Raw genomic sequence first — 22,637 nt, 5'->3', positions numbered from 1 at the left:
AGAGTCCAGTCCATAGTGGATCTAACATAATAGTGAGAGTCCAGTCCATAGTGGATCTAACATAATAGTGAGAGTCCAGTCCATAGTGGATCTAACATAATAGTGAGAGTCCAGTCCATAGTGGATCTAACATAATAGTGAGAGTCCAGTCCATAGTGGATCTAACATAATAGTGAGAGTCCAGTCCATAGTGGATCTAACATAATAGTGAGAGTCCAGTCCATAGTGGATCTAACATAATAGTGAGAGTCCAGTCCATAGTGTATCTAACATAATAGTGAGAGTCCAGTCCATAGTGGATCTAACATAATAGTGAGAGTCCAGTCCATAGTGGATCTAACATAATAGTGAGAGTCCAGTCCATAGTGGATCTAACATAATAGTGAGAGTCCAGTCCATAGTGGATCTAACATAATAGTGTGAGAGTCCAGTCCATAGTGGATCTAACATAATAGTGAGAGTCCAGTCCATAGTGGATCTAACATAATAGTGTGAGAGTCCAGTCCATAGTGGATCTAACATAATAGTGTGAGAGTCCAGTCCATAGTGGATCTAACATAATAGTGTGACAGTCCAGTCCATAGTGGATCTAACATAATAGTGTGAGAGTCCAGTCCATAGTGGATCTAACATAATAGTGTGAGAGTCCAGTCCATAGTGGATCTAACATAATAGTGAGAGTCCAGTCCATAGTGGGTCTAACATAATAGTGTGAGAGTCCAGTCCATAGTGGATCTAACATAATAGTGTGAGAGTCCAGTCCATAGTGGATCTAACATAATAGTGTGAGAGTCCAGTCCATAGTGGATCTAACATAATAGTGTGAGAGTCCAGTCCATAGTGGATCTAACATAATAGTGTGAGAGTCCAGTCCATAGTGGATCTAACATAATAGTGTGAGTCCAGTCCATAGTGGATCTAACATAATAGTGTGAGAGTCCAGTCCATAGTGGATCTAACATAATAGTGTGAGAGTCCAGTCCATAGTGGATCTAACATAATAGTGTGAGAGTCCAGTCCATAGAGGATCTAACATAATAGTGTGAGAGTCCAGTCCATAGTGGATCTAACATAATAGTGAGAGTCCAGTCCATAGTGGATCTAACATAATAGTGAGAGTCCAGTCCATAGTGGATCTAACATAATAGTGAGAGTCCAGTCCATAGTGGATCTAACATAATAGTGAGAGTCCAGTCCATAGTGGATCTAACATAATAGTGAGAGTCCAGTCCATAGTGTATCTAACATAATAGTGAGAGTCCAGTCCATAGTGGATCTAACATAATAGTGAGAGTCCAGTCCATAGTGGGTCTAACATAATAGTGTGAGAGTCCAGTCCATAGTGGATCTAACATAATAGTGTGAGAGTCCAGTCCATAGTGGATCTAACATAATAGTGTGAGAGTCCAGTCCATAGTGGATCTAACATAATAGTGTGAGAGTCCAGTCCATAGTGGATCTAACATAATAGTGTGAGAGTCCAGTCCATAGTGGATCTAACATAATAGTGTGAGTCCAGTCCATAGTGGATCTAACATAATAGTGTGAGAGTCCAGTCCATAGTGGATCTAACATAATAGTGTGAGAGTCCAGTCCATAGTGGATCTAACATAATAGTGTGAGAGTCCAGTCCATAGAGGATCTAACATAATAGTGTGAGAGTCCAGTCCATAGTGGATCTAACATAATAGTGAGAGTCCAGTCCATAGTGGATCTAACATAATAGTGAGAGTCCAGTCCATAGTGGATCTAACATAATAGTGAGAGTCCAGTCCATAGTGGATCTAACATAATAGTGAGAGTCCAGTCCATAGTGGATCTAACATAATAGTGAGAGTCCAGTCCATAGTGGATCTAACATAATAGTGAGAGTCCAGTCCATAGTGGATCTAACATAATAGTGAGAGTCCAGTCCATAGTGGATCTAACATAATAGTGAGAGTCCAGTCCATAGTGGATCTAACATAATAGTGAGAGTCCAGTCCATAGTGTATCTAACATAATAGTGAGAGTCCAGTCCATAGTGGATCTAACATAATAGTGAGAGTCCAGTCCATAGTGGGTCTAACATAATAGTGTGAGAGTCCAGTCCATAGTGGATCTAACATAATAGTGTGAGAGTCCAGTCCATAGTGGATCTAACATAATAGTGTGAGAGTCCAGTCCATAGTGGATCTAACATAATAGTGTGAGAGTCCAGTCCATAGTGGATCTAACATAATAGTGTGAGAGTCCAGTCCATAGTGGATCTAACATAATAGTGTGAGTCCAGTCCATAGTGGATCTAACATAATAGTGTGAGAGTCCAGTCCATAGTGGATCTAACATAATAGTGTGAGAGTCCAGTCCATAGTGGATCTAACATAATAGTGTGAGAGTCCAGTCCATAGAGGATCTAACATAATAGTGTGAGAGTCCAGTCCATAGTGGATCTAACATAATAGTGAGAGTCCAGTCCATAGTGGATCTAACATAATAGTGAGAGTCCAGTCCATAGTGGATCTAACATAATAGTGAGAGTCCAGTCCATAGTGGATCTAACATAATAGTGAGAGTCCAGTCCATAGTGGATCTAACATAATAGTGAGAGTCCAGTCCATAGTGGATCTAACATAATAGTGAGAGTCCAGTCCATAGTGGATCTAACATAATAGTGAGAGTCCAGTCCATAGTGGATCTAACATAATAGTGAGAGTCCAGTCCATAGTGTATCTAACATAATAGTGAGAGTCCAGTCCATAGTGGATCTAACATAATAGTGAGAGTCCAGTCCATAGTGGATCTAACATAATAGTGAGAGTCCAGTCCATAGTGGATCTAACATAATAGTGAGAGTCCAGTCCATAGTGGATCTAACATAATAGTGAGAGTCCAGTCCATAGTGTATCTAACATAATAGTGAGAGTCCAGTCCATAGTGGATCCAACATAATAGTGAGAGTCCAGTCCATAGTGGATCTAACATAATAGTGAGAGTCCAGTCCATAGTGGATCTAACATAATAGTGAGAGTCCAGTCCATAGTGGATCTAACATAATAGTGAGAGTCCAGTCCATAGTGTATCTAACATAATAGTGAGAGTCCAGTCCATAGTGGATCTAACATAATAGTGAGAGTCCAGTCCATAGTGGATCTAACATAATAGTGAGAGTCCAGTCCATAGTGGGGATTCATGGTAAGCACGACTGCACTGCCCTGCTAACTGAATGAGTTGAGAGACTGATAAGCCCGCCCACAATGGATGGATAAAATGTTCTATAACTGAGACAAGATTCTTACAACAAAGCATATTTCTATTCGGTCTGTGGTTCCTAAATCCAGATGTTGGTACAATGAGGGGTTAGTAAATCAAGGTTCCACTGTTGTTTGCTACAAGTTCTTTCCGGAATTCCAAAGTGCTTTGTTTGGCTCCATGTTGGCTTTTTTGTGATTCTTTGTTTGGGCGCTCAAATCCGCAGAATGAAGCAAGTAAATGTACAGGATTTGTTACATACTGTGTTTGACCCTATGTCAAAAATCAGGGTGAACCTTCGGCAAAAATGTTTCTTGAAAACAGAATCTTCCCAAAAAAATGTAGCATACAAAAACCTCCGTGGCTTTGTTTGTCTGTCAATGGGCTGAGTGGAGGTTGGGAAACACTGGTGTGGAGGTTGGGAAACACTGGTGTGGAGGTTGGGAAAAACTGGTGTGGAGGTTGGGAAACACTGGTGTAGAGGTTGGGAAACACTGGTGTGGAGGTTGGGAAACACTGGTGTGGAGGTTGGGAAACACTGGTGTGGAGGTTGGGAAACACTGGTGTGGAGGTTGGGAAACACTGGTGTGGAGGTTGGGAAACACTGGTGTGGAGGTTGGGAAAAACTGGTGTGGAGGTTGGGAAACACTGGTGTAGAGGTTGGGAAACACTGGTGTGGAGGTTGGGAAACACTGGTGTGGAGGTTGGGAAACACTGGTGTGGAGGTTGGGAAACACTGGTGTAGAGGTTGGGAAACACTGGTGTAGATGTTGGGAAACACTGGTGTAGAGGTTGGGAAACACTGGTGTAGAGGTTGGGAAACACTGGTGTAGAGGTTGGGAAACACTGGTGTGGAGGTTGGGAAACACTGGTGTAGAGGTTGGGAAACACTGGTGTAGAGGTTGGGAAACACTGGTGTGGAGGTTGGGAAACACTGGTGTAGAGGTTGGGAAACACTGGTGTAGAGGTTGGGAAACACTGGTGTAGAGGTTGGGAAACACTGGTGTGGAGGTTGGGAAACACTGGTGTAGAGGTTGGGAAACACTGGTGTGGAGGTTGGGAAACACTGGTGTGGTGTAACTACAGCTGCCAATCTGACCCTTCTCTTCCATTTTGTTTTCTCAGAGTTTGTACGAATGATGTCTCGTTAAGACCACAGAAAGATCAGTCTTGAATGTGAAGTCTGGTCCCTCGCTGTGCTTAGTCCAGTCTACCAGGACGGGCTACGTTCTCTGAGCCATTCAAAAAAAAAATTTGACCGACACTGGAAAATGTCAAGTCCTTGAATGTTCTAGAGTGGAGAGTCACCTCAAACTGTCAATCAATAAGTGTTCTTCCAGTCCCACTGAGGCACAACTGGCTGTAGCCTCACTGATGATTGTACTTGTGTGTTCTTGCACTTTAACTCTCACTCAGTCTTGTCTCTTCTTCTCCATCAAATGTCTCAAAATGTTGCCTCATGTGTTAGACTACCAGCCTGTAGATACCATTTAGAGAGTGGGTATGTTGTTCAATGTTTGAGTACGTTTCCACTTTCCATGTGTGTCCATTCAAAGGACTACGTTGAAATGTTCTTTGTGGGACCTTGGCGCTCCACTTGAAAGCCCATGTAGCAATACAACCTACAATACAACCTACAATACAACCTACAATACAACCTACAATACAACCTACAATACAACTTACAGTCGTGGTCAAAAGTGTACGTACACTTGTGAAGGTCATCCTGTCATGGCTGTCTGGACTTTACAAGCATTTCTACAACTCAGAACTTTCCTCCAGAAGGTCTTATCTTTGTCCATGTGATGTCAGATGAAACAAACATGGAGCAGTTTGGCCACAATACCCAGCAATATGTTTGGAGGAGAAAAGGTGAGGCCTTTAATCCCTTGGAACACCATTCCTACCGTCAAGCATGGTGGTGGTAGTATTATGCTCTGGGCCTGTTTTGCTGCCAATGGAACCGCTGCTTTAAATGGGACAATGAAAAAGAAGAATTAGCTCCAAATTCAAGTCTTTTAACATTTTCCAACAAAAATTCCCGCTTTTCCCAAAATTCCCACATTTTCATGAAATGTCCCATTGAAATCCATGGGACATTTTTCAAAGTTCCACAATTTTTCATCCGATTCAAACCGTTCCAACTCCAAAATATTCAACATTTTCCAAATTGTGTGCTCTCCTTCAACAATTTAAAAAAAAAATCCCAAATTTCCAAGAATTCCCAGTTTTCAGGGACATTTTTCCCCATTCAAAATGAATGGGACAAGTTGCACAATTTCCACATGTTTCAACACATTCCACCATCCTGGACATTCAATCATTTTTCCAAGTTCCAAAAAATGTCAGGATTTTCCAGAATTCCAGGTTTTGCAAAGCCCTATTTCCACCCTTTTTTCTGGCGACTACTTTCCAACCCACTTCAACCGTCAAATAATTCCTCTTAATCAGGACAAAAAAAGGAAGTTGTTTGTTGAAATGGAAAAAATTCCCACAATGGAACTGCTGCTTTAAATGGGACAATGAAAAAGGAGGATTAGCTCCAAGTTCTTCAGGACAAGCTAAAATCATCAGCCCGGAGGTTGGGTCTTGTTGGGTGTTCCAACAGGACAATGACCCCAAACACACCTCAAAAGTGGTAAAGGAATGGCTAAATCAGGCTAGAATGAAGGTTTTAGAATGGCCTTCCCAAAGTCCTGACTTAAACGTGTGGACAATGCTGAAGAAACAAGTCCAACACATTTAGCTGAACTGCAGCAATTTAGTGGTCAAGCAGAAGCTTGTGGATGGCTACCAAAAGCGCCTTATTGCAGGTCAACTTGCCAAGGGACATGTAAGCAAATATTAACATTGCTGTATGTATACTTTTGACCCTCACATTTTCAGTAGAGCCATAATAAATTCATAAAAGAAGCAAACTTCATGAATGTTTGTTGTGACCAACAAGTATGTGCTCCAATCACCACATCACAACAAAATAAGAGTACCGGTACTAGAAATTATTAAAAACTCAAGACAGCCATGACATGATGTTCTTTACCAGTGTACGTAAACATCTCTTAACCAGGACTGGATGTGACCACCTGTGATTTGTCCCTGTGCCAGTCTAGTCCAAGTGTCATGAAGACGGGCAATTGTCAGGCTTGTCCTTGACAGTTTGGTTAGGTTTTAGTTTTTCCTCTTCAATCAATCAATCAATGTTGTGTTTGTCTTTATTTTCTGTCAGTGCTTTTATTTTGGTTGTTTCCTGCGCCAATCCTGCCTTCTCTGCATCTTGGGGTTCGTCACCAACACTCCGTGACAGAATACTCCAGCCTAACACGAACCCCGCGGAGATTTCTATGGCAGAGAGGCTTAACAATGCTTTAACATTGATGGCCGAATGGAGGAAAAACTCAAACATAACCAAACTGTCAGGGACTATCCTGAGAGCAATACTCCTCATAGATGTTATTCCTTCAAGTCTGACATCTCAGGTTGTTGATTTAGTGCTCAGACCAGGGGTGTCCAAACTTTTTCCACCGAGGGCAACACACAACAATTTATAAATTCTGTGCAATAAAAATTCTAAAACCAATAAAACATCTTAGCTTAATGTACTAATGTCTTATACCAGGGGTGTCAAAGTCATGTTAGATGGGGGCTACATGGAGAGAAATACACTCCCAAGTGGGCCGGACTGGTACAATCACGACACGATAACTTCAAAATAAAGACAACATTTTATTTTTACAATTTCCGTACACAAAGAAAAATAGTTGTGGGACAAAATTAGCTTTGAACACCCCTGGCCTGGACACGTGTTCTTCCTTTAATGCTGAAATCTAGAGCAGTGTTTTTCAACCACTGTGCCGCGGCACACTAGTGTGTGGTGAGATACGGTCTGGTGTGCCGTGGGAGATGATCTCATTTCACCTATTCGGGTTGAAAATATGTTTTGCAAAACAGTAATTCTAGTCTGCAAATGATGTGTTGTTGTTGAATGTCGGTGCTGTCTAGAGCTGGGCAGAGTAACCGTGGAATACTCTTCCATATCAGTAGGTGGCAGCAGGTAGCTAATTGCTTTGTAGATGTGGGAAACAGCGGGAGGCAGGGTGCAGGTAAAAAGGTATCTATTGCTTAAACCAAAAATAAACAAAAGGTGAGTGCTGCTAAGAAAAGGCATTGAAGTTACGAACAATGGGAGACGAGGCTTTCTGCTCCGCCGCTCCCAGTCTGCGGAACGCTCTCCCTGACCACCTGAGGGCACCGCAGACTGGATGCTTTTAAAAAAGCCTTTTTTTAGATATATGCACACTAGTTTTAGCTATTTGGCTGTTCTAGTTTTTATTTTTTTAATTATCTTTTTATTTTTTTTATACACTAGCACTTTGAGGTTGTTTACTCAATGTAAAGTGCTTTTTACAAATTAAATCTATTATTATTATTATTATTAGAGATGTCCGATAATATCGGTCTGCCGATATTATCGGCCGATAAATGCGTTAAAATGCAATATCGGAAATTATCGGTATCGTTTTTTTTATTATCAGTATCGTTTTTTTTTTTTTTTTTTTTTTTTTTTTTTATTAAATCCACATAAAAAACACAAGATACACTTACAATTAGTGCACCAAGCCAAAAAACCTCCCTCCCCCATTCACACTCATTCACACAAAAGGGTTGTTTCTTTCTGTTATTAATATTCTGCTTCCTACATTATATATCAATATATATCAATACAGTCTGCAAGGGATACAGTCCGTAAGCACACATGATTGTGCGTGCTGCTGCTCCACTAATAGTACTAACCTTTAACAGTTAATTTTACAAATTTTCATTAATTACTAGTTTCTATGTAACTGTTTTTATATTGTTTTACTTTCTTTTTTATTCAAGAAAATGTTTTTAATTTATTTATCTTATTTTATTTGATTCATTTTTTTAAAAAGTACCTTATCTTCACCATACCTGGTTGTCCAAATTAGGCATAATAATGTGTTAATTCCACGACTGTATATATCGGTTGATATCGGTATCGGTAATTAAAGAGTTGGACAATATCGGCATATCGGATATCGGCAAAAAGCCATTATCGGACATCCCTAATTATTATTATTATTAAGCTTAGGGAAGGCTATGCGGAATGAAACTAAAACTGAACTGGCTACAAAGTAAACAAAAACAGAATGCTGGACGACAGCAAAGACTTACTGTGGAGCAAAGACTTACTGTGGAGCAAAGACTTACTGTGGAGCAAAGACGGCGTCCACAAAGTACATCCGAACATGACATGACAATCAACAATGTCCCCACAAACAAGGATAAAAACAACTGAAATATTCTTGACTGCTAAAACAAAGTAGATGCGGGAAATATCGCTCAAAGGAAGACATGAAACTGCTACAGGAAAATAGCAAAAAACGAGAAAAAGCCACCCAAATAGGAGCGCAAGACAAGAAGTAAAACACTACACACAGGAAAACATCAAAAAAGTCCAAATAAGTCAGGGTGTGATGTGACAGGTGGTGACAGTACACCTACTTTGAGACAAGAGCTATAGTGAAGCATGCTTGCTTATGCTTTAAAGTCATATCCAACAATTGCGACGACTTTTTACTGTCAGCTGAGTTTAATTTTTTAATGTTTTCTGCTGATGGTGTGCCTCAGAATTTTTTCAATGGGAAAAAATGTGCCTTGGCTCAGAAAAGGTTGAAAAACACTGTACTAGTAAAGTGTTTTTCAACCTTTTTTGAGCCAAGGCACATTTTTTCCCATTGAAAAAATTCTGAGGCACACCATCAGCAGAAAACATAAAAAAATTAAACTCAGCAGCCGATATTGACAGTAAAAAGTCGTTCTCGCAATTGTTTGATATGAATTCAAACCATAACCAAGCATGCTTCACTATAGCTCTTGTCTCAAAGTAGGTGTACTGTCACCACCTGTCACATCACACCCTGACTTATTTGGACTTTTTTGTGCTGTTTTCCCGTGTGTAGTGTTTTACTTCTTGTCTTGCGCTCCTATTTTGTTGTTGATTGTACTTTGTGGACGCCGTCTGCTCCACACGCTGTAAGTCTTTGCTGTCCTCCAGCATTCGTTTTTGTTTACTTTGCAGCCAGTTCAGTTCTAATTTTGCATAGTCTTCTCTAAGCCTTTTCTTAGCGGCACTCGCCTTTAAGCATTAGACACCTTTTTACCTGCAAACCATTGTCGTCGTTCCCGACATCTACAAAGCAATTAGCTACCGGCTGCCACCTACTGGTATGGAAGAGTATTACACGGTTAGTCTGCCGAGCTCTAGACAGCACCGACACTCAACAACAACAACAGCACATTTACGGATTAGAATTACTGCTTTGCAAAAAATATTTTTAACCCAATTAGGTGAAATTAGATAATCTGCTAGTGTGCTGCGGCACGGTGGTTGAAAAACACTGATCCAGAGAAGCAAAGTTTTAGCTCCTGGTCTTCTCAGCACTGACTTGATGCGTCAGACTTGTCACTTGAGTTGTGATTATGGTGCGATGTTGGAATGACACGTGTGAGCAGTCTTTAAAGTCAATGTCAACGTCAACATGAGCGTGGTCGTGCTCAAGTCTCTGGAATGTGTCGTACAAGCAAAGTCTATGCATGCCAAAGAGGAGTGGACTCCATTCAGTACGCACACTCGCTCTTACGTCATCAACAGCATACTTTGCCAAGTGCCGTGTGCACAAGAAAGTTACACAATAAAGTTGATTTAAAGTTTCAGCTCCATTTCACTGGTCAACTTGTGCTTGTCAGTTGTCACACGGGTGTTGTTGACTTTGACTATACCTTAAATCAGGGGTCACCAACCTTTTTGAAAGCAAGAGCTACTTCTTGGGTAGTGATTAATGCGAAGGGCTACCAGTTTGATACACACTTCAATAAATTGCCAGAAATAGCCAATTTGCTCAATTTACCTTTAACTCTATGTTATTATTAATAACGAATGATATTTACACTTAATTGAATGGTTTAAAAGAGGAGAAAACACGAAAAAAATGACATTTAAATTTTGAAACATAGTTTATCTTCAATTTCGACTCCTTAAAATTCAAAATTCAACCGAAAAAAAGAAGAGAAAAACTAGCTAATTCGAATCTTTTTGAAAAAATTAAAAAAAGAATTTATGGAATATCGTTAGTAATTTTTCCTGATTAAGATTCATTTTAGAATTTTGATGACATGTTTTAAATAGCTTAAAATCCAATCTGCACTTTGTTAGAATATATAACAAATTGGACCAAGCTATATTTCTAACAAAGACAAATCATTATTTCTTCTAGATTTTCCAGAATGAAAATTTTAAAAGAAATTCAAAAGACTTTGAAATAAGATTTAAATTTGATTCGACAGATTTTCTAGCTTTGCCAGAATATTTTTTTTGAATTTTAATTATAATAAGTTTGAAGAAATATTTCACAAATATTCTTCGTCAAAAAAACAGAAGCTAAAATGAAAAATTAAATTAAAATGTATTTATTATTCTTTACAATAAAAAAGATACATTTACTTCAACATCGATTTAAATTGTCAGGAAAGAAAAGGAAGGAATTTAAAAGGTAAAAAGGTATATGTGTTTAAAAATCCTAAAATCATTTTTAAAGTTGTATTTTTTCTCTAAAATTGTCTTTCTGAAAGTTATAAGAAGCAAAGTAAAAAAATAATGAATTTATTTAAACAAGTGAAGACCAAGTCTTTAAAATATTCTCTTGGATTTTCAAATTCTATTTGAGTTTTGTCTCTCTTAGAATTAAAAATGTCGGGCAAAGCGAGACCAGCTTGCTAGTAAATAAATACAATTTAAAAAATAGAGGCAGCTCACTGGTAAGTGCTGCTATTTGAGCTATTTTTAGAACAGGCCAGCGGGCTACTCATCTGGTCCTTACGGGCTACCTGGTGCCCGCGGGCACCACGTTGGTGACCCCTGCCTTAAATTATACATGGCAACATTCAGGCCGAACCCGCTCGACGAGGCGCCTTCTGTAGGTGCACATGTGTGTCGATGTAAACACTACTTTGACGGGGAAAGATGCAGTCTTGTTCCAGAAGAAGATTCCAGGCTGTAGTTAAACATTACAAAACACACGTCCATACAAATATACATCTGCTTTATTTCAGCAAGTTCAAATAACTGAAATAGTATTTCCTTTAACTTGCCTATTGCAGACATAACAACATACAGTAAGTATAGACATACTAACCCCCCAAGCAGGGAAGTTGTCACGTTGTGTAAATGCTCAGTAAAAAGAGAATACAACAAATATTATTTCCTTATATTCAATTGAATAGACTGCAAAGACGAGATATGACTTTATTTTTTACAAATATTAGCTCATTTGGAATTTGATGCCTGCAACATGTTTCAAAAAAGCTGGCACAAGTGGCAAAAAAGAGTGATAAAGTTGAGGAATTCTCATCAAAGACTTATTTGGACGGGTGAACAGGCTAATTGGGAACAGGTGGGTGCCATGATTGGCTATAAAAGCAGCTTCCATGAAATGCTCAGTCGTTCACAAACAAGGACGGGGGCGAGGGTCACCACTTTGTCAACAAATGCCTGAGCAAATTGTTGAAGAACAACATTTCTCAACAAGGAATTTAGGGATTTCACCATCTACACTCCGTAATATCATCAAAGGGTTCAGAGAATGTGGAGAAATCACTGCACGTAAGCCATGATATTACACACCTTGGATCCCTCAGGCTGTACTGCATCAAAAAGTGACATCAGTGTGTAAAGGATATCACCACATGGGCTCAGGAACACTTCAGAAACCCACTGTCAGTAACTACAGTTGGTCGCTACATCTGTAAGTGCAAGTTAAAACTCTACTATGCAAAGCCAAAGCCATTTATCAACAACACCCAGAAACGCCGCCGGCTCCGCTGGGCCCGAGCTCATCTAAGATGGACTGATACAAAGTGGAAAAGTGTTCTGTGGTCTGACGAGTCCACATTTCAAATTGTTTCTGGAAACTGTGGACGTCGTGTCCTCCGGACCAAAGAGGAAAAGAACCATCCAGATTGTTCTAGGCGCAAAGTGTAAAAGGCAGCATGTGTGATGGTATGGGGGTGTATTAGTGGCCAAGACATGGGTAACTAAATCAGTGTTAAATATTATAAACTTATCACTTTCCTCCGGCACTGTTCCCCTAGCATTCAAAAAAGCGGTTATTCATCCTCTGCTCAAAAGACCTAACCTCGATCCTGACCTCATGGTAAACTACCGACCGGTCTCCCACCTTCCGTTTATTTCCAAAATTCTCGAAAAAATTGTTGCACAGCAGCTAAATGAACACTTAGTGACTAACAATCTCTGTGAACCTTTTCAATCCGGTTTCAGGGCAAATCACTCTACGGAGACAGCCCTCGCAAAAATGACTAATGATCTATTGCTAACGATGGATTCTGATGCGTCATCTATGTTGCTGCTTCTTGATCTTAGCGCCGCTTTCGATACCGTCGATCATAATATTTTATTAGAGCGTATCAAAACACGTATTGGTATGTCAGACTTAGCCTTGTCTTGGTTTAACTCTTATCTTACTGACAGGATGCAGTGCGTCTCCCATGACAATGTGACCTCGGACTATGTCAAGGTAACGTGCGGAGTTCCCCAGGGTTCAGTTCTTGGCCCTGCACTCTTTAGTATTTACATGCTGCCGCTGGGTGACATCATACGCAAGTACGGTGTTAGCTTTCACTGTTATGCTGATGACACCCAACTCTACATGCCCCTAAAGCTGACCAACACGCCGGACTGTAGTCAGCTGGAGGCGTGTCTTAATGAAATTAAACAATGGATGTCCGCTAACTTTTTGCAACTCAACGCTAAGAAAACGGAAATGCTGATTATCGGTCCTGCTAGACACCAACATCTATTTAATAATACCACCTTAACATTTGACAACCAAACAATTAAACAAGGAGACTCGGTAAAGAATCTGGGTATTATCTTCCACCCAACTCTCTCGTTTGAGTCACACATTAAGAGTGTTACTAAAACGGCCTTCTTTCATCTCCGTAATATCGCTAAAATTCGTTCCATCTTGTCCACTAGCGACGCTGAGATCATTATTCATGCGTTCGTTACGTCTCGTCTCGATTACTGTAACGTTTTATTTTCGGGCCTCCCTATGTCTAGCATTAAAAGATTACAGTTGGTACAAAATGCGGCTGCAAGGCTTTTGACAAAAACAAGAAAGTTTGATCATATTACGCCTATACTGGCTCACTTGCACTGGCTTCCTGTGCACTTAAGATGCGACTTTAAGGTTTTACTACTTACGTATAAAATATTACACGGTTTAGCTCCAGCCTATCTTGCCGATTGTATTGTACCATATGTCCCGACAAGAAATCTGCGTTCAAAGAACTCCGGCTTATTAGTGATTCCCAGAGCCCAAAAAAAGTCTGCGGGCTATAGAGCGTTTTCTATTGGGGCTCCAGTACTCTGGAATGCCCTCCCGGTAACAGTTAGAGATGCTACCTCAGTAGAAGCATTTAAGTCCCATCTTAAAACTCATTTGTATAATCTAGCCTTTAAATAGACCCCCCCTTTTTTAGACCAGTTGATCTGCCGTTTCTTTTCTTCTCTCCTCTTCTCCCCTGTCCCTTGCGAGGGGGAGTTGCATAGGTCCGGTGGCCATGGATGAAGTGCTGGCTGTCCAGAGCCGGGACCCCGGGTGGACCACTAGCCTGTGCATCGGTTGGGGACATCTCTGCGCTGCTGACCCGTCTCCGCTCGGGATGGTTTCCTGTTGGCCCCGCTGTGGACTGGACTCCCGCTGATGTGTTGGATCCATTGTGGACTGGACTTTCACAATGTTATGTCAGACCCACTCGACATCCGTTGCTTTCGGTCTCCCCTAGAGGGGGGGGGTTACCCACATATGCGGTCCTCTCCAAGGTTTCTCATAGTCATTCACCGACGTCCCACTGGGGTGAGTTTTTCCTTGCCCGTATGTGGGCTCTGTACCGAGGATGTCGTTGTGGCTTGTGCAGCCCTTTGAGACACTTGTGATTTAGGGCTATATAAATAAACATTGATTGATTGATTGAACTTACACATCTGTGAAGGCACCATTAATGCTGAAAGGTACATACAGCTTTTGGAGCAACATATGTTGTTATCATGAACGCCCCTGCTTATTTCAGCAAGACAATGCCAAGCCAGGTGTTACAACAGTCATAGTAAAAGAGTGCAGGTACTAGACTGGCCTGCCTGTAGTCCAGACATTGCAAATGTGTGGCGTCTAAAATATGAGAAGGGAGACTGTTGAACAACTTAAGCTGTACATCAAGCAAGAATGGGAAAGAATTCCACTTCAAAAATGTGTCTCCTCACTTCCCAAACCTTTACTGAGTGTTGTTAAAAGGAAAGGCCATGTAACACACTGGTAAAAATGCCTTTTTTGCAATGTGTTGCTGCCATTACATTCTAACTTCATGATTATTGGCCAAAGTTTCTGAGTGTGAACATGAAATATCTTGTCTTTGCAGTCTATTCAATTGAATATAAGTTGAAAAGGATTTGTTGTATTCTTTTTATTGACCATTTACACAACGTGACAACTTCACTGCTTTCAGGGTTTGTATTACTGTGGATTGCAACTTATAATAAATACAATTGTCTTTTTAATCATCGCCTGGAAAGACTTTGTGCTGTATAAGGAAAGAGAATGAAATGTTTAGACAATATAATACTTTGTTGAAACATGATCCTGCTGTGTGGCATGCAGTTGGCTGTACATTTACAGCTTTATAAACCAAACATGTCATCTTTTATTACGCTCCCTTGTGTTTGCTTCATTATGACTAAAGGGTATTGCCACACAGCTCTCTGTTTCATAAAACACCTTTGTGAAGAATCTGTCATCCAAATAGCTTATTAGATGTTACCGTAGCAACCGATTTCATCACTATAGTTTTTTTGTTTTGTTTTGTATTGAACAACAAACATACATTTATAATTCACTCAACAGTCAAAGCACTTTCAACAACAAGGAAAGAAAACAAAAGCAAATACAGACAGAGAATTAAATAATAATTTTTTTTTTTTAAAAAGACAAAAAGGGCTACCTCAATCACTTTAAATGTTTTTAACAAATATATCAATTTAAGGGCTTTTGTACTCTTAATCATTCTCCAAGATTTGATTGATAATTGTAAACCATTAAGCCAATTAGAAAATGTAGGCCTTACTTTCATAAATCGACATTTATTTATTTATTTATTTATTTATTTATTTATTTTATAAACCTTTATTTATAAACTGCAACATTTACAAATAATCCAGAAATAATAATCAAAATAAGTACAAAAACAGTACATAACAGCGCCAGGGTGTTGCAAACTCAATAAACTAACTAAAATAGAATGCAAAATATATATATATATAATGTATGTAGCAAAGTGTAAAGCAATTGACTCAAACAAGTTCCGTAAATAATCCACAATTTGGAACACAACATCATAGTTTTCACAGCTTTTTGCTTGTTAGAGGTAGAAAGCGTTTTAAAGTAAAGTTCTAATTATTTTTTAAAGGCACGAAAACCAGGTGGGGTATTGAGAAACTTACATTTATGAATATAAAACTTAGCCAATAGTATCAGTGACAGACGTCTTTTTTTTTTAAAATAAACCTTTATTTATAAGCTGCAACATTTACCAACAATAGAGAAATAATAATAATCAAAATAAGTACAAAAAAAGTACAAAACAGTGCCAGGGGGTTGTAAATTCAATATATATATATATATATATATATATATATATATATATATATATATATATATATATATATATATATATATATATATATATATATATACATATATATATATTGAATTTACAACCAATTTACAACCAAATTCAATATATATATATATATATATATATATATATATATATATATATATATATATATATATATATATATATATATATATATATATATATATATATATATATATATATATATATATATATATATATATATATATATATTGAATTTACAACCCCCTGGCACTGTTTTCAAAATAAGTACAAAAAAAGTACAAAACAGTGGCACTGTTTTGTACTTTTTTTGTACTTATTTTGAAATATATATATATATATATATATATATATATATATATATATATATATATATATATATATATATATATATATATATATATATATATATATAGCATTTACAACCCCCTGGCACTGTTTTGTACTTTTTTGTACTTATTTTGATTATTATTATTTCTCTATTGTTGGTAAATGTTGCAGCTTATAAATATGTTTTTTAAATGCATATATATATATATATATATATATATATATATATATATATATATATATATATATATATATATATATATATATATATATAACAAAGTGCAAAGATAAATCGACATTTATGTAGAAAAAAAGTCCATTTATCACTATAGTGCGCCCAACCCGGTAGTGCACCGCATGCGAGCTGCGTTGGACTCTCCTGATTGAACAAGAGCTCAACCAATCAGGATACCGCACAAAAGCGGAAGCCGGGGGCGTGGCGAACACTTTTAAAGAGTGAACGCACAATAACAATTGTGTACATTGTATGCATAGTTTACTTCACTTTGGCAATTTAATCATTTAGTCTTAAGTCTACTAGTGCTTATTACAGTATTTAAACCGAAACAAAGACAGCCAAAAACATAGCGAGAGTGAATAATATCATAGAAAAAATGTCATTACCATTACTGTACGGTTTAACACATAGACATGTTATAAGTAGACGCAGCATTGGCTGACGTGACGCGAGAAATTGGGCCGCCATCTTGAAGTAGTGATGAGGAGCCGGCGAGCAGCCTAAACTGACAGTTGACAGGTAGAAAACAAAGATGCTAAACTGACAGTTGACAGGTAGAAAACAAAGATGCTAAACTGACAGTTGACAGGTAGAAAACAAAGATGCTAAACTGACAGTTGACAGGTAGAAAACAAAGATGCTAAACTGACAGTTGACAGGTAGAAAACAAAGATGCTAAACTGACAGTTGACAGGTAGAAAACAAAGATGCTAAACTGACAGTTGACAGGTGGAAAACAAAGATGCTAAACTGACAGTTGACAGGTAGAAAACAAAGATGCTAAACTGACAGTTGACAGGTGGAAAACAAAGATGCTAAACTGACAGTTGACAGGTAGAAAACAAAGATGCTAAACTGACAGTTGACAGCTAGAAAACAAAGATGCTAAACTGACAGTTGACAGGTGGAAAACAAAGATGCTAAACTGACAGTTGACAGGTAGAAAACAAAGATGGTGTTCAACGTTTTCCTGCTCAAATGAGCGGACTGTTGAAAATAGGAATCGGGGGATTACTTTTCACAAGTAAGATTTAACATTAACGTACTATTGGTTGTATTTTGTGAAAAGAATATTAGCACAGAGTTGAGAAGGAGCAAAGATCTTCAATAGTACTGACATCCTAGCAGCTAGCAAACAAGAGTATGACCATAATAGAATTGCTTGTCAATGAAATTAATTACATTTAAAAATGTCATATTTGAATAACATAAAGTTGAAATAAATGATGAAGATAAAGATTGTAAAAGCCAACAGGGGTAAAAGTTCGGACCACAGTCCAGATTGTGTAGGGGGGGGTAATATATGTTAGCTAACCAGTATAATACTGTATAGTATAATACAGTATTATACAAGTCTAAATTTTGTCTAGCTTCAAGTAACAATATTCAAATATTAGCATTGTTGGGTAAGACAGAATTTGGTTGTATTCTGAATCCAGTGAAACAGATTGGTGGTTTTAGCTGATATAAAGACTTTCAGGTGTTTATGTATGTTTATGTTGAAGTATTTGGCAGACGCTTTTATCCAAAGCAACATACATAAAAAATACATATAAAACAATCACTGTAAACATGATCATTTAAGGGAAGAATGTAATACAAAATATCAATACAAAGTGTCAAGACAGAATAAACTCTCTGCTGCTGCAGCAACAGAGATACAGTCTATAGGATATACGCATGTATATATAACCTAATCATATTCAACTTCAAAATAGCTGACTGTTTTTTTCCCCTTCTCTGGGATTATATTCCCAGTTTTGATCTGGGACGTCTGGTGACTTATAGCATATAAGAATATTCTATTACTGTTAAGCAAACCATGAATAATAAAACATGTGTCCTTTATCATAGCTACACGTATGACAAAAAAAGCGCGTGAAAATCAGTGGTATTTAGTGAGGTAATATGAATTAAATGTTCAGTGCTCCTGCCAAATGAATTGCACTGATCACCACTCCAAGATGGCGGCCCCGCGTCTCGTCAGCGCCAGTAGGCAGCAGCGCTCCATGCTGCGTACCCTTAGAACATGTCTATGGTTTTAACAGCCGTGGGCGTGCCAGAGGAGAGAACACGTCCATGCAGAAGGACGCGATTGGTTCGCAGCGTGACACATCGGACGCTGTGATTGGTCAGTCGGTCCGTCACTCATCTGCCGCGTTAGGTAGCGCTGCAGCAGCCAGCAGCCCGTGGAGATGCACACACTTTGAATGAAAGTCGTCAAGTGTTGCAGACTGAAGACTTTTAGCGTCTTACAATATATGAACGCAGAAATTGCAGTTGGGTGTATCTAGCGGGACTTTATCACGCACTTTGACAACATTCATACCTTTGGCGACAGGTAGGTAAGACACATTTGAATGCATGTTAGCCGCACTGAAGTAGACCACGTATTTCTGGTTAGACAGGTATGTTAGCTAGATAGCATAACGTTACTTTTACTTAACTACTATTACATTTATTTGAATAAGATATGTATTATCATACATGTACATTCGTCGTTTGCTTCTTAAATGTTAATATCTTTGTCGTGCGTTTTTTTTTGTTTTTTTTTAGTGGCTGTGCTAGCTTCCTGGCTAACCACTCATATCATATTGCATGTCATCCCGTCCAGCCTGCTAGCTCATTTTTGGGGAAATCGCGCTAAATCGTTTGTGCATTTTGGTTCTTGAAGGTGTTTCACTTCCGAGTCAAAGTACGCCGCTTGTCTGCGTGTGAAGGAGCGACCAGGCGGCGTGTGTGTGACAATGCGGCGGCTCACGGCGCAGCTCCTCGCCGGGCTGTTTGCGGCGGTGCTTGTGCGGTGTCGGGCGGACGGCGGCGGCGGCGGCCCCAGCCTGGCGGAGAGGGTGATCTGGGCTGTCAACGCCGGAGGGGAGTCGCATGTGGACGTGCACGGCATCCACTTCAAAAAGGACCCCTTGGAAGGGAAAGTCGGTAAAGGTGAGTGACGGATGTTGAGTTGCTTACCTGACAAACGGGTGTTGACAGTCAGTAACATGCACTATATCAGTGCTGTTCAACCTTTTTGGAGCCAAAGCACATTTTTGTCATTGAAAACCAGCAGAAAACATACAAAAATGAAATATTGACAGTAAAAATGCGTTCTCGCAATTGTTGCATATGAATTTAAAGGCCTACTGAAATGAATTTTTATTTATTTAAACGGGAATAGCAGATCCATTCTATGTGTCATACTTGATCATTTTGCGATATTGCCATATTTTTGATTTAGTAGAGAACAACGTCGATAAAGTTCGCAACTTTTGGTCTGATAAAAAAAAAAAAACTTGCCCCTACCGGAAGTAGTGTGACGTTGTCAGTTGTTCATTCCCTTATATTTTCCTATTGTTTTCAACGCAGCTAGAGCTATTCGAAACCATTACCCCATTAATTTGAGCGAGGATGAAAGATTCGTGGACGAGGAACATTAGAGTGACGGACTAGAATGCAGTGAAATCCATATTTTTTTTCGCTCTGACCGTAACTTAGGTACAAGCTGGCTCATTGGATTCCACACTCTCTCCTTTTTCTATTGTGGATCACGGATTTGTATTTTAAACCACCTGGGATACTATATCCTCTTGAAAATGAGAGTCGAGAACGCGAAATGGACATTCAGTGCCTTTTATCTCCACGACAATACATCGGCGAAACGCTTTAGCTACGAGCTAACGTGATAGCATCGTGCTTTAACTGCATATAGAAACAAAAAAAATAAACCCCTGACTGGAAGTATAGATAGAAAATCAACAATACTATTAAACCGTGGACATGTAAATACACGGTTAATGCTTTCCAGGCTGGCGAAGGTTAACAATGCTGTGCTAACGACGCCATTGAAGCTAACTTAGCAACGGGACCTTACAGAGCTATGCTAAAAACATTAGCTCTCCACCTACGCCAGCCAGCCTTCATCTGCTCATCAACACCCGTGCTCACCTGCGTTCCAGCGATCGACGGAAGGACGAAGGACTTCACCCGATGCGTTTTGCGGCCCGGAGACGTAGGAAGTCAAGGTGAGGTCGCGGCTAGCGCGTCTGCTCTCCAACAAAGTCCTCCTGGTTGTTTTGCTGTAGTCCGCTGCTAATACACCGATCCCACCTACAACTTTCTTCTTTGCAGCCTTCATTGTTCATTAAGCAAATTGCAAAAGATGTCCAGAATACTGTGGAATTATGAAATGAAAACAGAGCTTTTTGTATAGGATTCTACGGGGTACCATAACTTCCGTTAAACTGACTACGTCACGCGCATACGTCATCATACTGCGACCCGGGAGATTTCAAATGTCACTTTATAAGTTACTCCGGCCGTATTGGCATTTGGCTTTATCCTTCTAACATTGGGAAAACTATAATAATTCTGTCCACGTTAATCAACATTAAACTGCCTCAAGTTATTGCTCAGATTAAATAAAATGACAAAACTTTTCTTCTACATATAAAAAGTGCATAATTGAACAGTTTCAAGTCAACTCATCATGCTTAATTTATTACAGCATTTGGGAAGCCTGTAGTTGATTTTTATTATGTAAATGTTATATTTTTATCAACATGTGATAGCAGGGACCCTGCCATTCAAAACTAGGCTGCTGCATTACTAATGATTCATGTAACTATAGCTGAAAAAATAGTACAATAGCAATAGGAGAGACTATTCATCCCTGAACACCATGGAGTTCATGTAGGCTTAATGATGCACTTACATTATTATATCAACTATCAGAGACAGGAACTCTTCATTTAACATAATGTCTTTTTTTGCTGCTTCAACACAGAAAAAGGTAAAGTGAAATAACAGACAGACAGGGGTTTGCTGTCCATAACACACACACAGACACACACCGCAAAATGAGCTAACGTTACGCTAAAAGCGAATTAGCCTTCACCTCAAGCCAGGACTGCGAGCGAGCTGAGCTGCCTTTTATATTTCTAGAAGGTCAACGGGCTCATAGTGATGTTACTAGTAGTTGACTGGGAGGTGTTTATTATCATTTGGGGAGAGTCCACTGCCTGATGCTTACCTGCTAAACGCTAAGCACTGACTACACGCGCTCTGAATACGCACTGCTGATTGGCTGTTACTGCTCTGTTTGTAACCAATCAGATGGTTGTGTGGGTGGGACAATGCCGGGTGCTGTGTAGAGGACTGACAGAGGCAGAAGGAAGCGGAGGGGGCTACTTAATATGTTCGTGTGGAAACTCGTTCGGTACACCTCCGAACCGAACCGAAACCCCCGTACCGAAACGGTTCAATACAAATACAGGTACCGTTACACCACTAGTTTTCCTGTGTGTAGTGTTTTAGTTCTTGTCTTGCGCTCGTATTTTGTTGTTGATTGTCATGTCATGTATGGAGTAAGTAAGTCTTTGCTGTAGTCCAGCATTCTGTCCAGTTAAGTTTTAGTTTTGTTTTGCACAGCCTTCCCTAAGCTTTAATGCCTTTTGTTAGCGGCACTCGCCTTTTGTTTATTTTTGGTTTAAGCATTAGATAGCTTTTTACCTGCACATTGCCTCCCGCTGTCGTCTGCATATTGTGATCACAACAAACCACGTTCTTGACGTCCACAAAGCAATTAGCTACCTGCTGCCACCTACTGATATGGAAGAGTATTACACGGTTACTCTGCCGAGTTCTAGACACCACAAACACTCAACAACCGCACATTATTGGCGGATTATAATTACTGGTTTGCAAAAAATATTTGTAACCCAATTAGGTGAAATGACATAATATCAGACAATATCTCACGGTACACTAGTGTGCCGCGGCACAGTGGTTGAAAAACACTGCACTATATTGCCAAAAGTGTTTGGCCACGTGCCTTGACCCACATATGAACTTGAAGTGCCATCCCATTCCTAACCCGTTGGGTTCAATATGATGTCGGTCCACCTTTTGCAGCTATTACAGCTTCAACTCTTCTGGGAAGGCTGTCCACAAGGTTGCCGAGTGTGTTTATAGGAATTTTCCACCGTTCATTCCAAAAGCGCATTGGTGAGGTCACACACTGATGTTGGTGGAGAAGGCCTGGCTCTCAGTCTCC

At 39.3% G+C, this 22,637-nt stretch overlaps 2 protein-coding genes across 8 annotated transcripts in view; both read left to right on the top strand.

The window, feature by feature from the left end:
• Positions 1–7,996, top strand: part of cabp1a (calcium binding protein 1a) — a 39,947-nt gene extending 31,951 nt beyond the window's left edge. For 2 of the 3 annotated variants that reach the window (XM_062051691.1, XM_062051692.1), the window contains exon 7: positions 4,357–7,996. In XM_062051691.1, the coding sequence (XP_061907675.1) occupies positions 4,357–4,382 (26 nt within the window). In that variant the 3' untranslated portion in view covers positions 4,383–7,996. The remainder of the gene's footprint in view (positions 1–4,356) is intronic. The other variant, XM_062051690.1, reaches the window with a different exon arrangement.
• Positions 7,997–18,751: 10,755 nt separating this feature from the next.
• Positions 18,752–22,637, top strand: part of mlec (malectin) — a 36,222-nt gene continuing 32,336 nt past the window's right edge. For 2 of the 5 annotated variants that reach the window (XR_009826476.1, XM_062049707.1), the window contains exons 1-2: positions 18,753–18,929; positions 19,263–19,531. Coding sequence is in view for 4 of the 5 variants with exons in the window: in XM_062049707.1 (XP_061905691.1) it covers positions 19,336–19,531 (196 nt within the window). In the remaining variant the exon portion in view is untranslated. Of the gene's footprint in view, positions 18,934–19,262; positions 19,532–22,637 lie in introns of all 5 variants that reach the window. The other 3 variants (XM_062049709.1, XM_062049710.1, XM_062049708.1) reach the window with 3 other exon arrangements.

This window comes from Entelurus aequoreus, linkage group LG06 (genome assembly GCF_033978785.1).
Source record: "Entelurus aequoreus isolate RoL-2023_Sb linkage group LG06, RoL_Eaeq_v1.1, whole genome shotgun sequence".
Lineage (NCBI taxonomy): Eukaryota > Metazoa > Chordata > Actinopteri > Syngnathiformes > Syngnathidae > Entelurus > Entelurus aequoreus.
The sequence above is the reverse complement of the archived record's forward strand: the minus strand, read 5'-3'. Positions and strand labels throughout refer to the sequence as shown.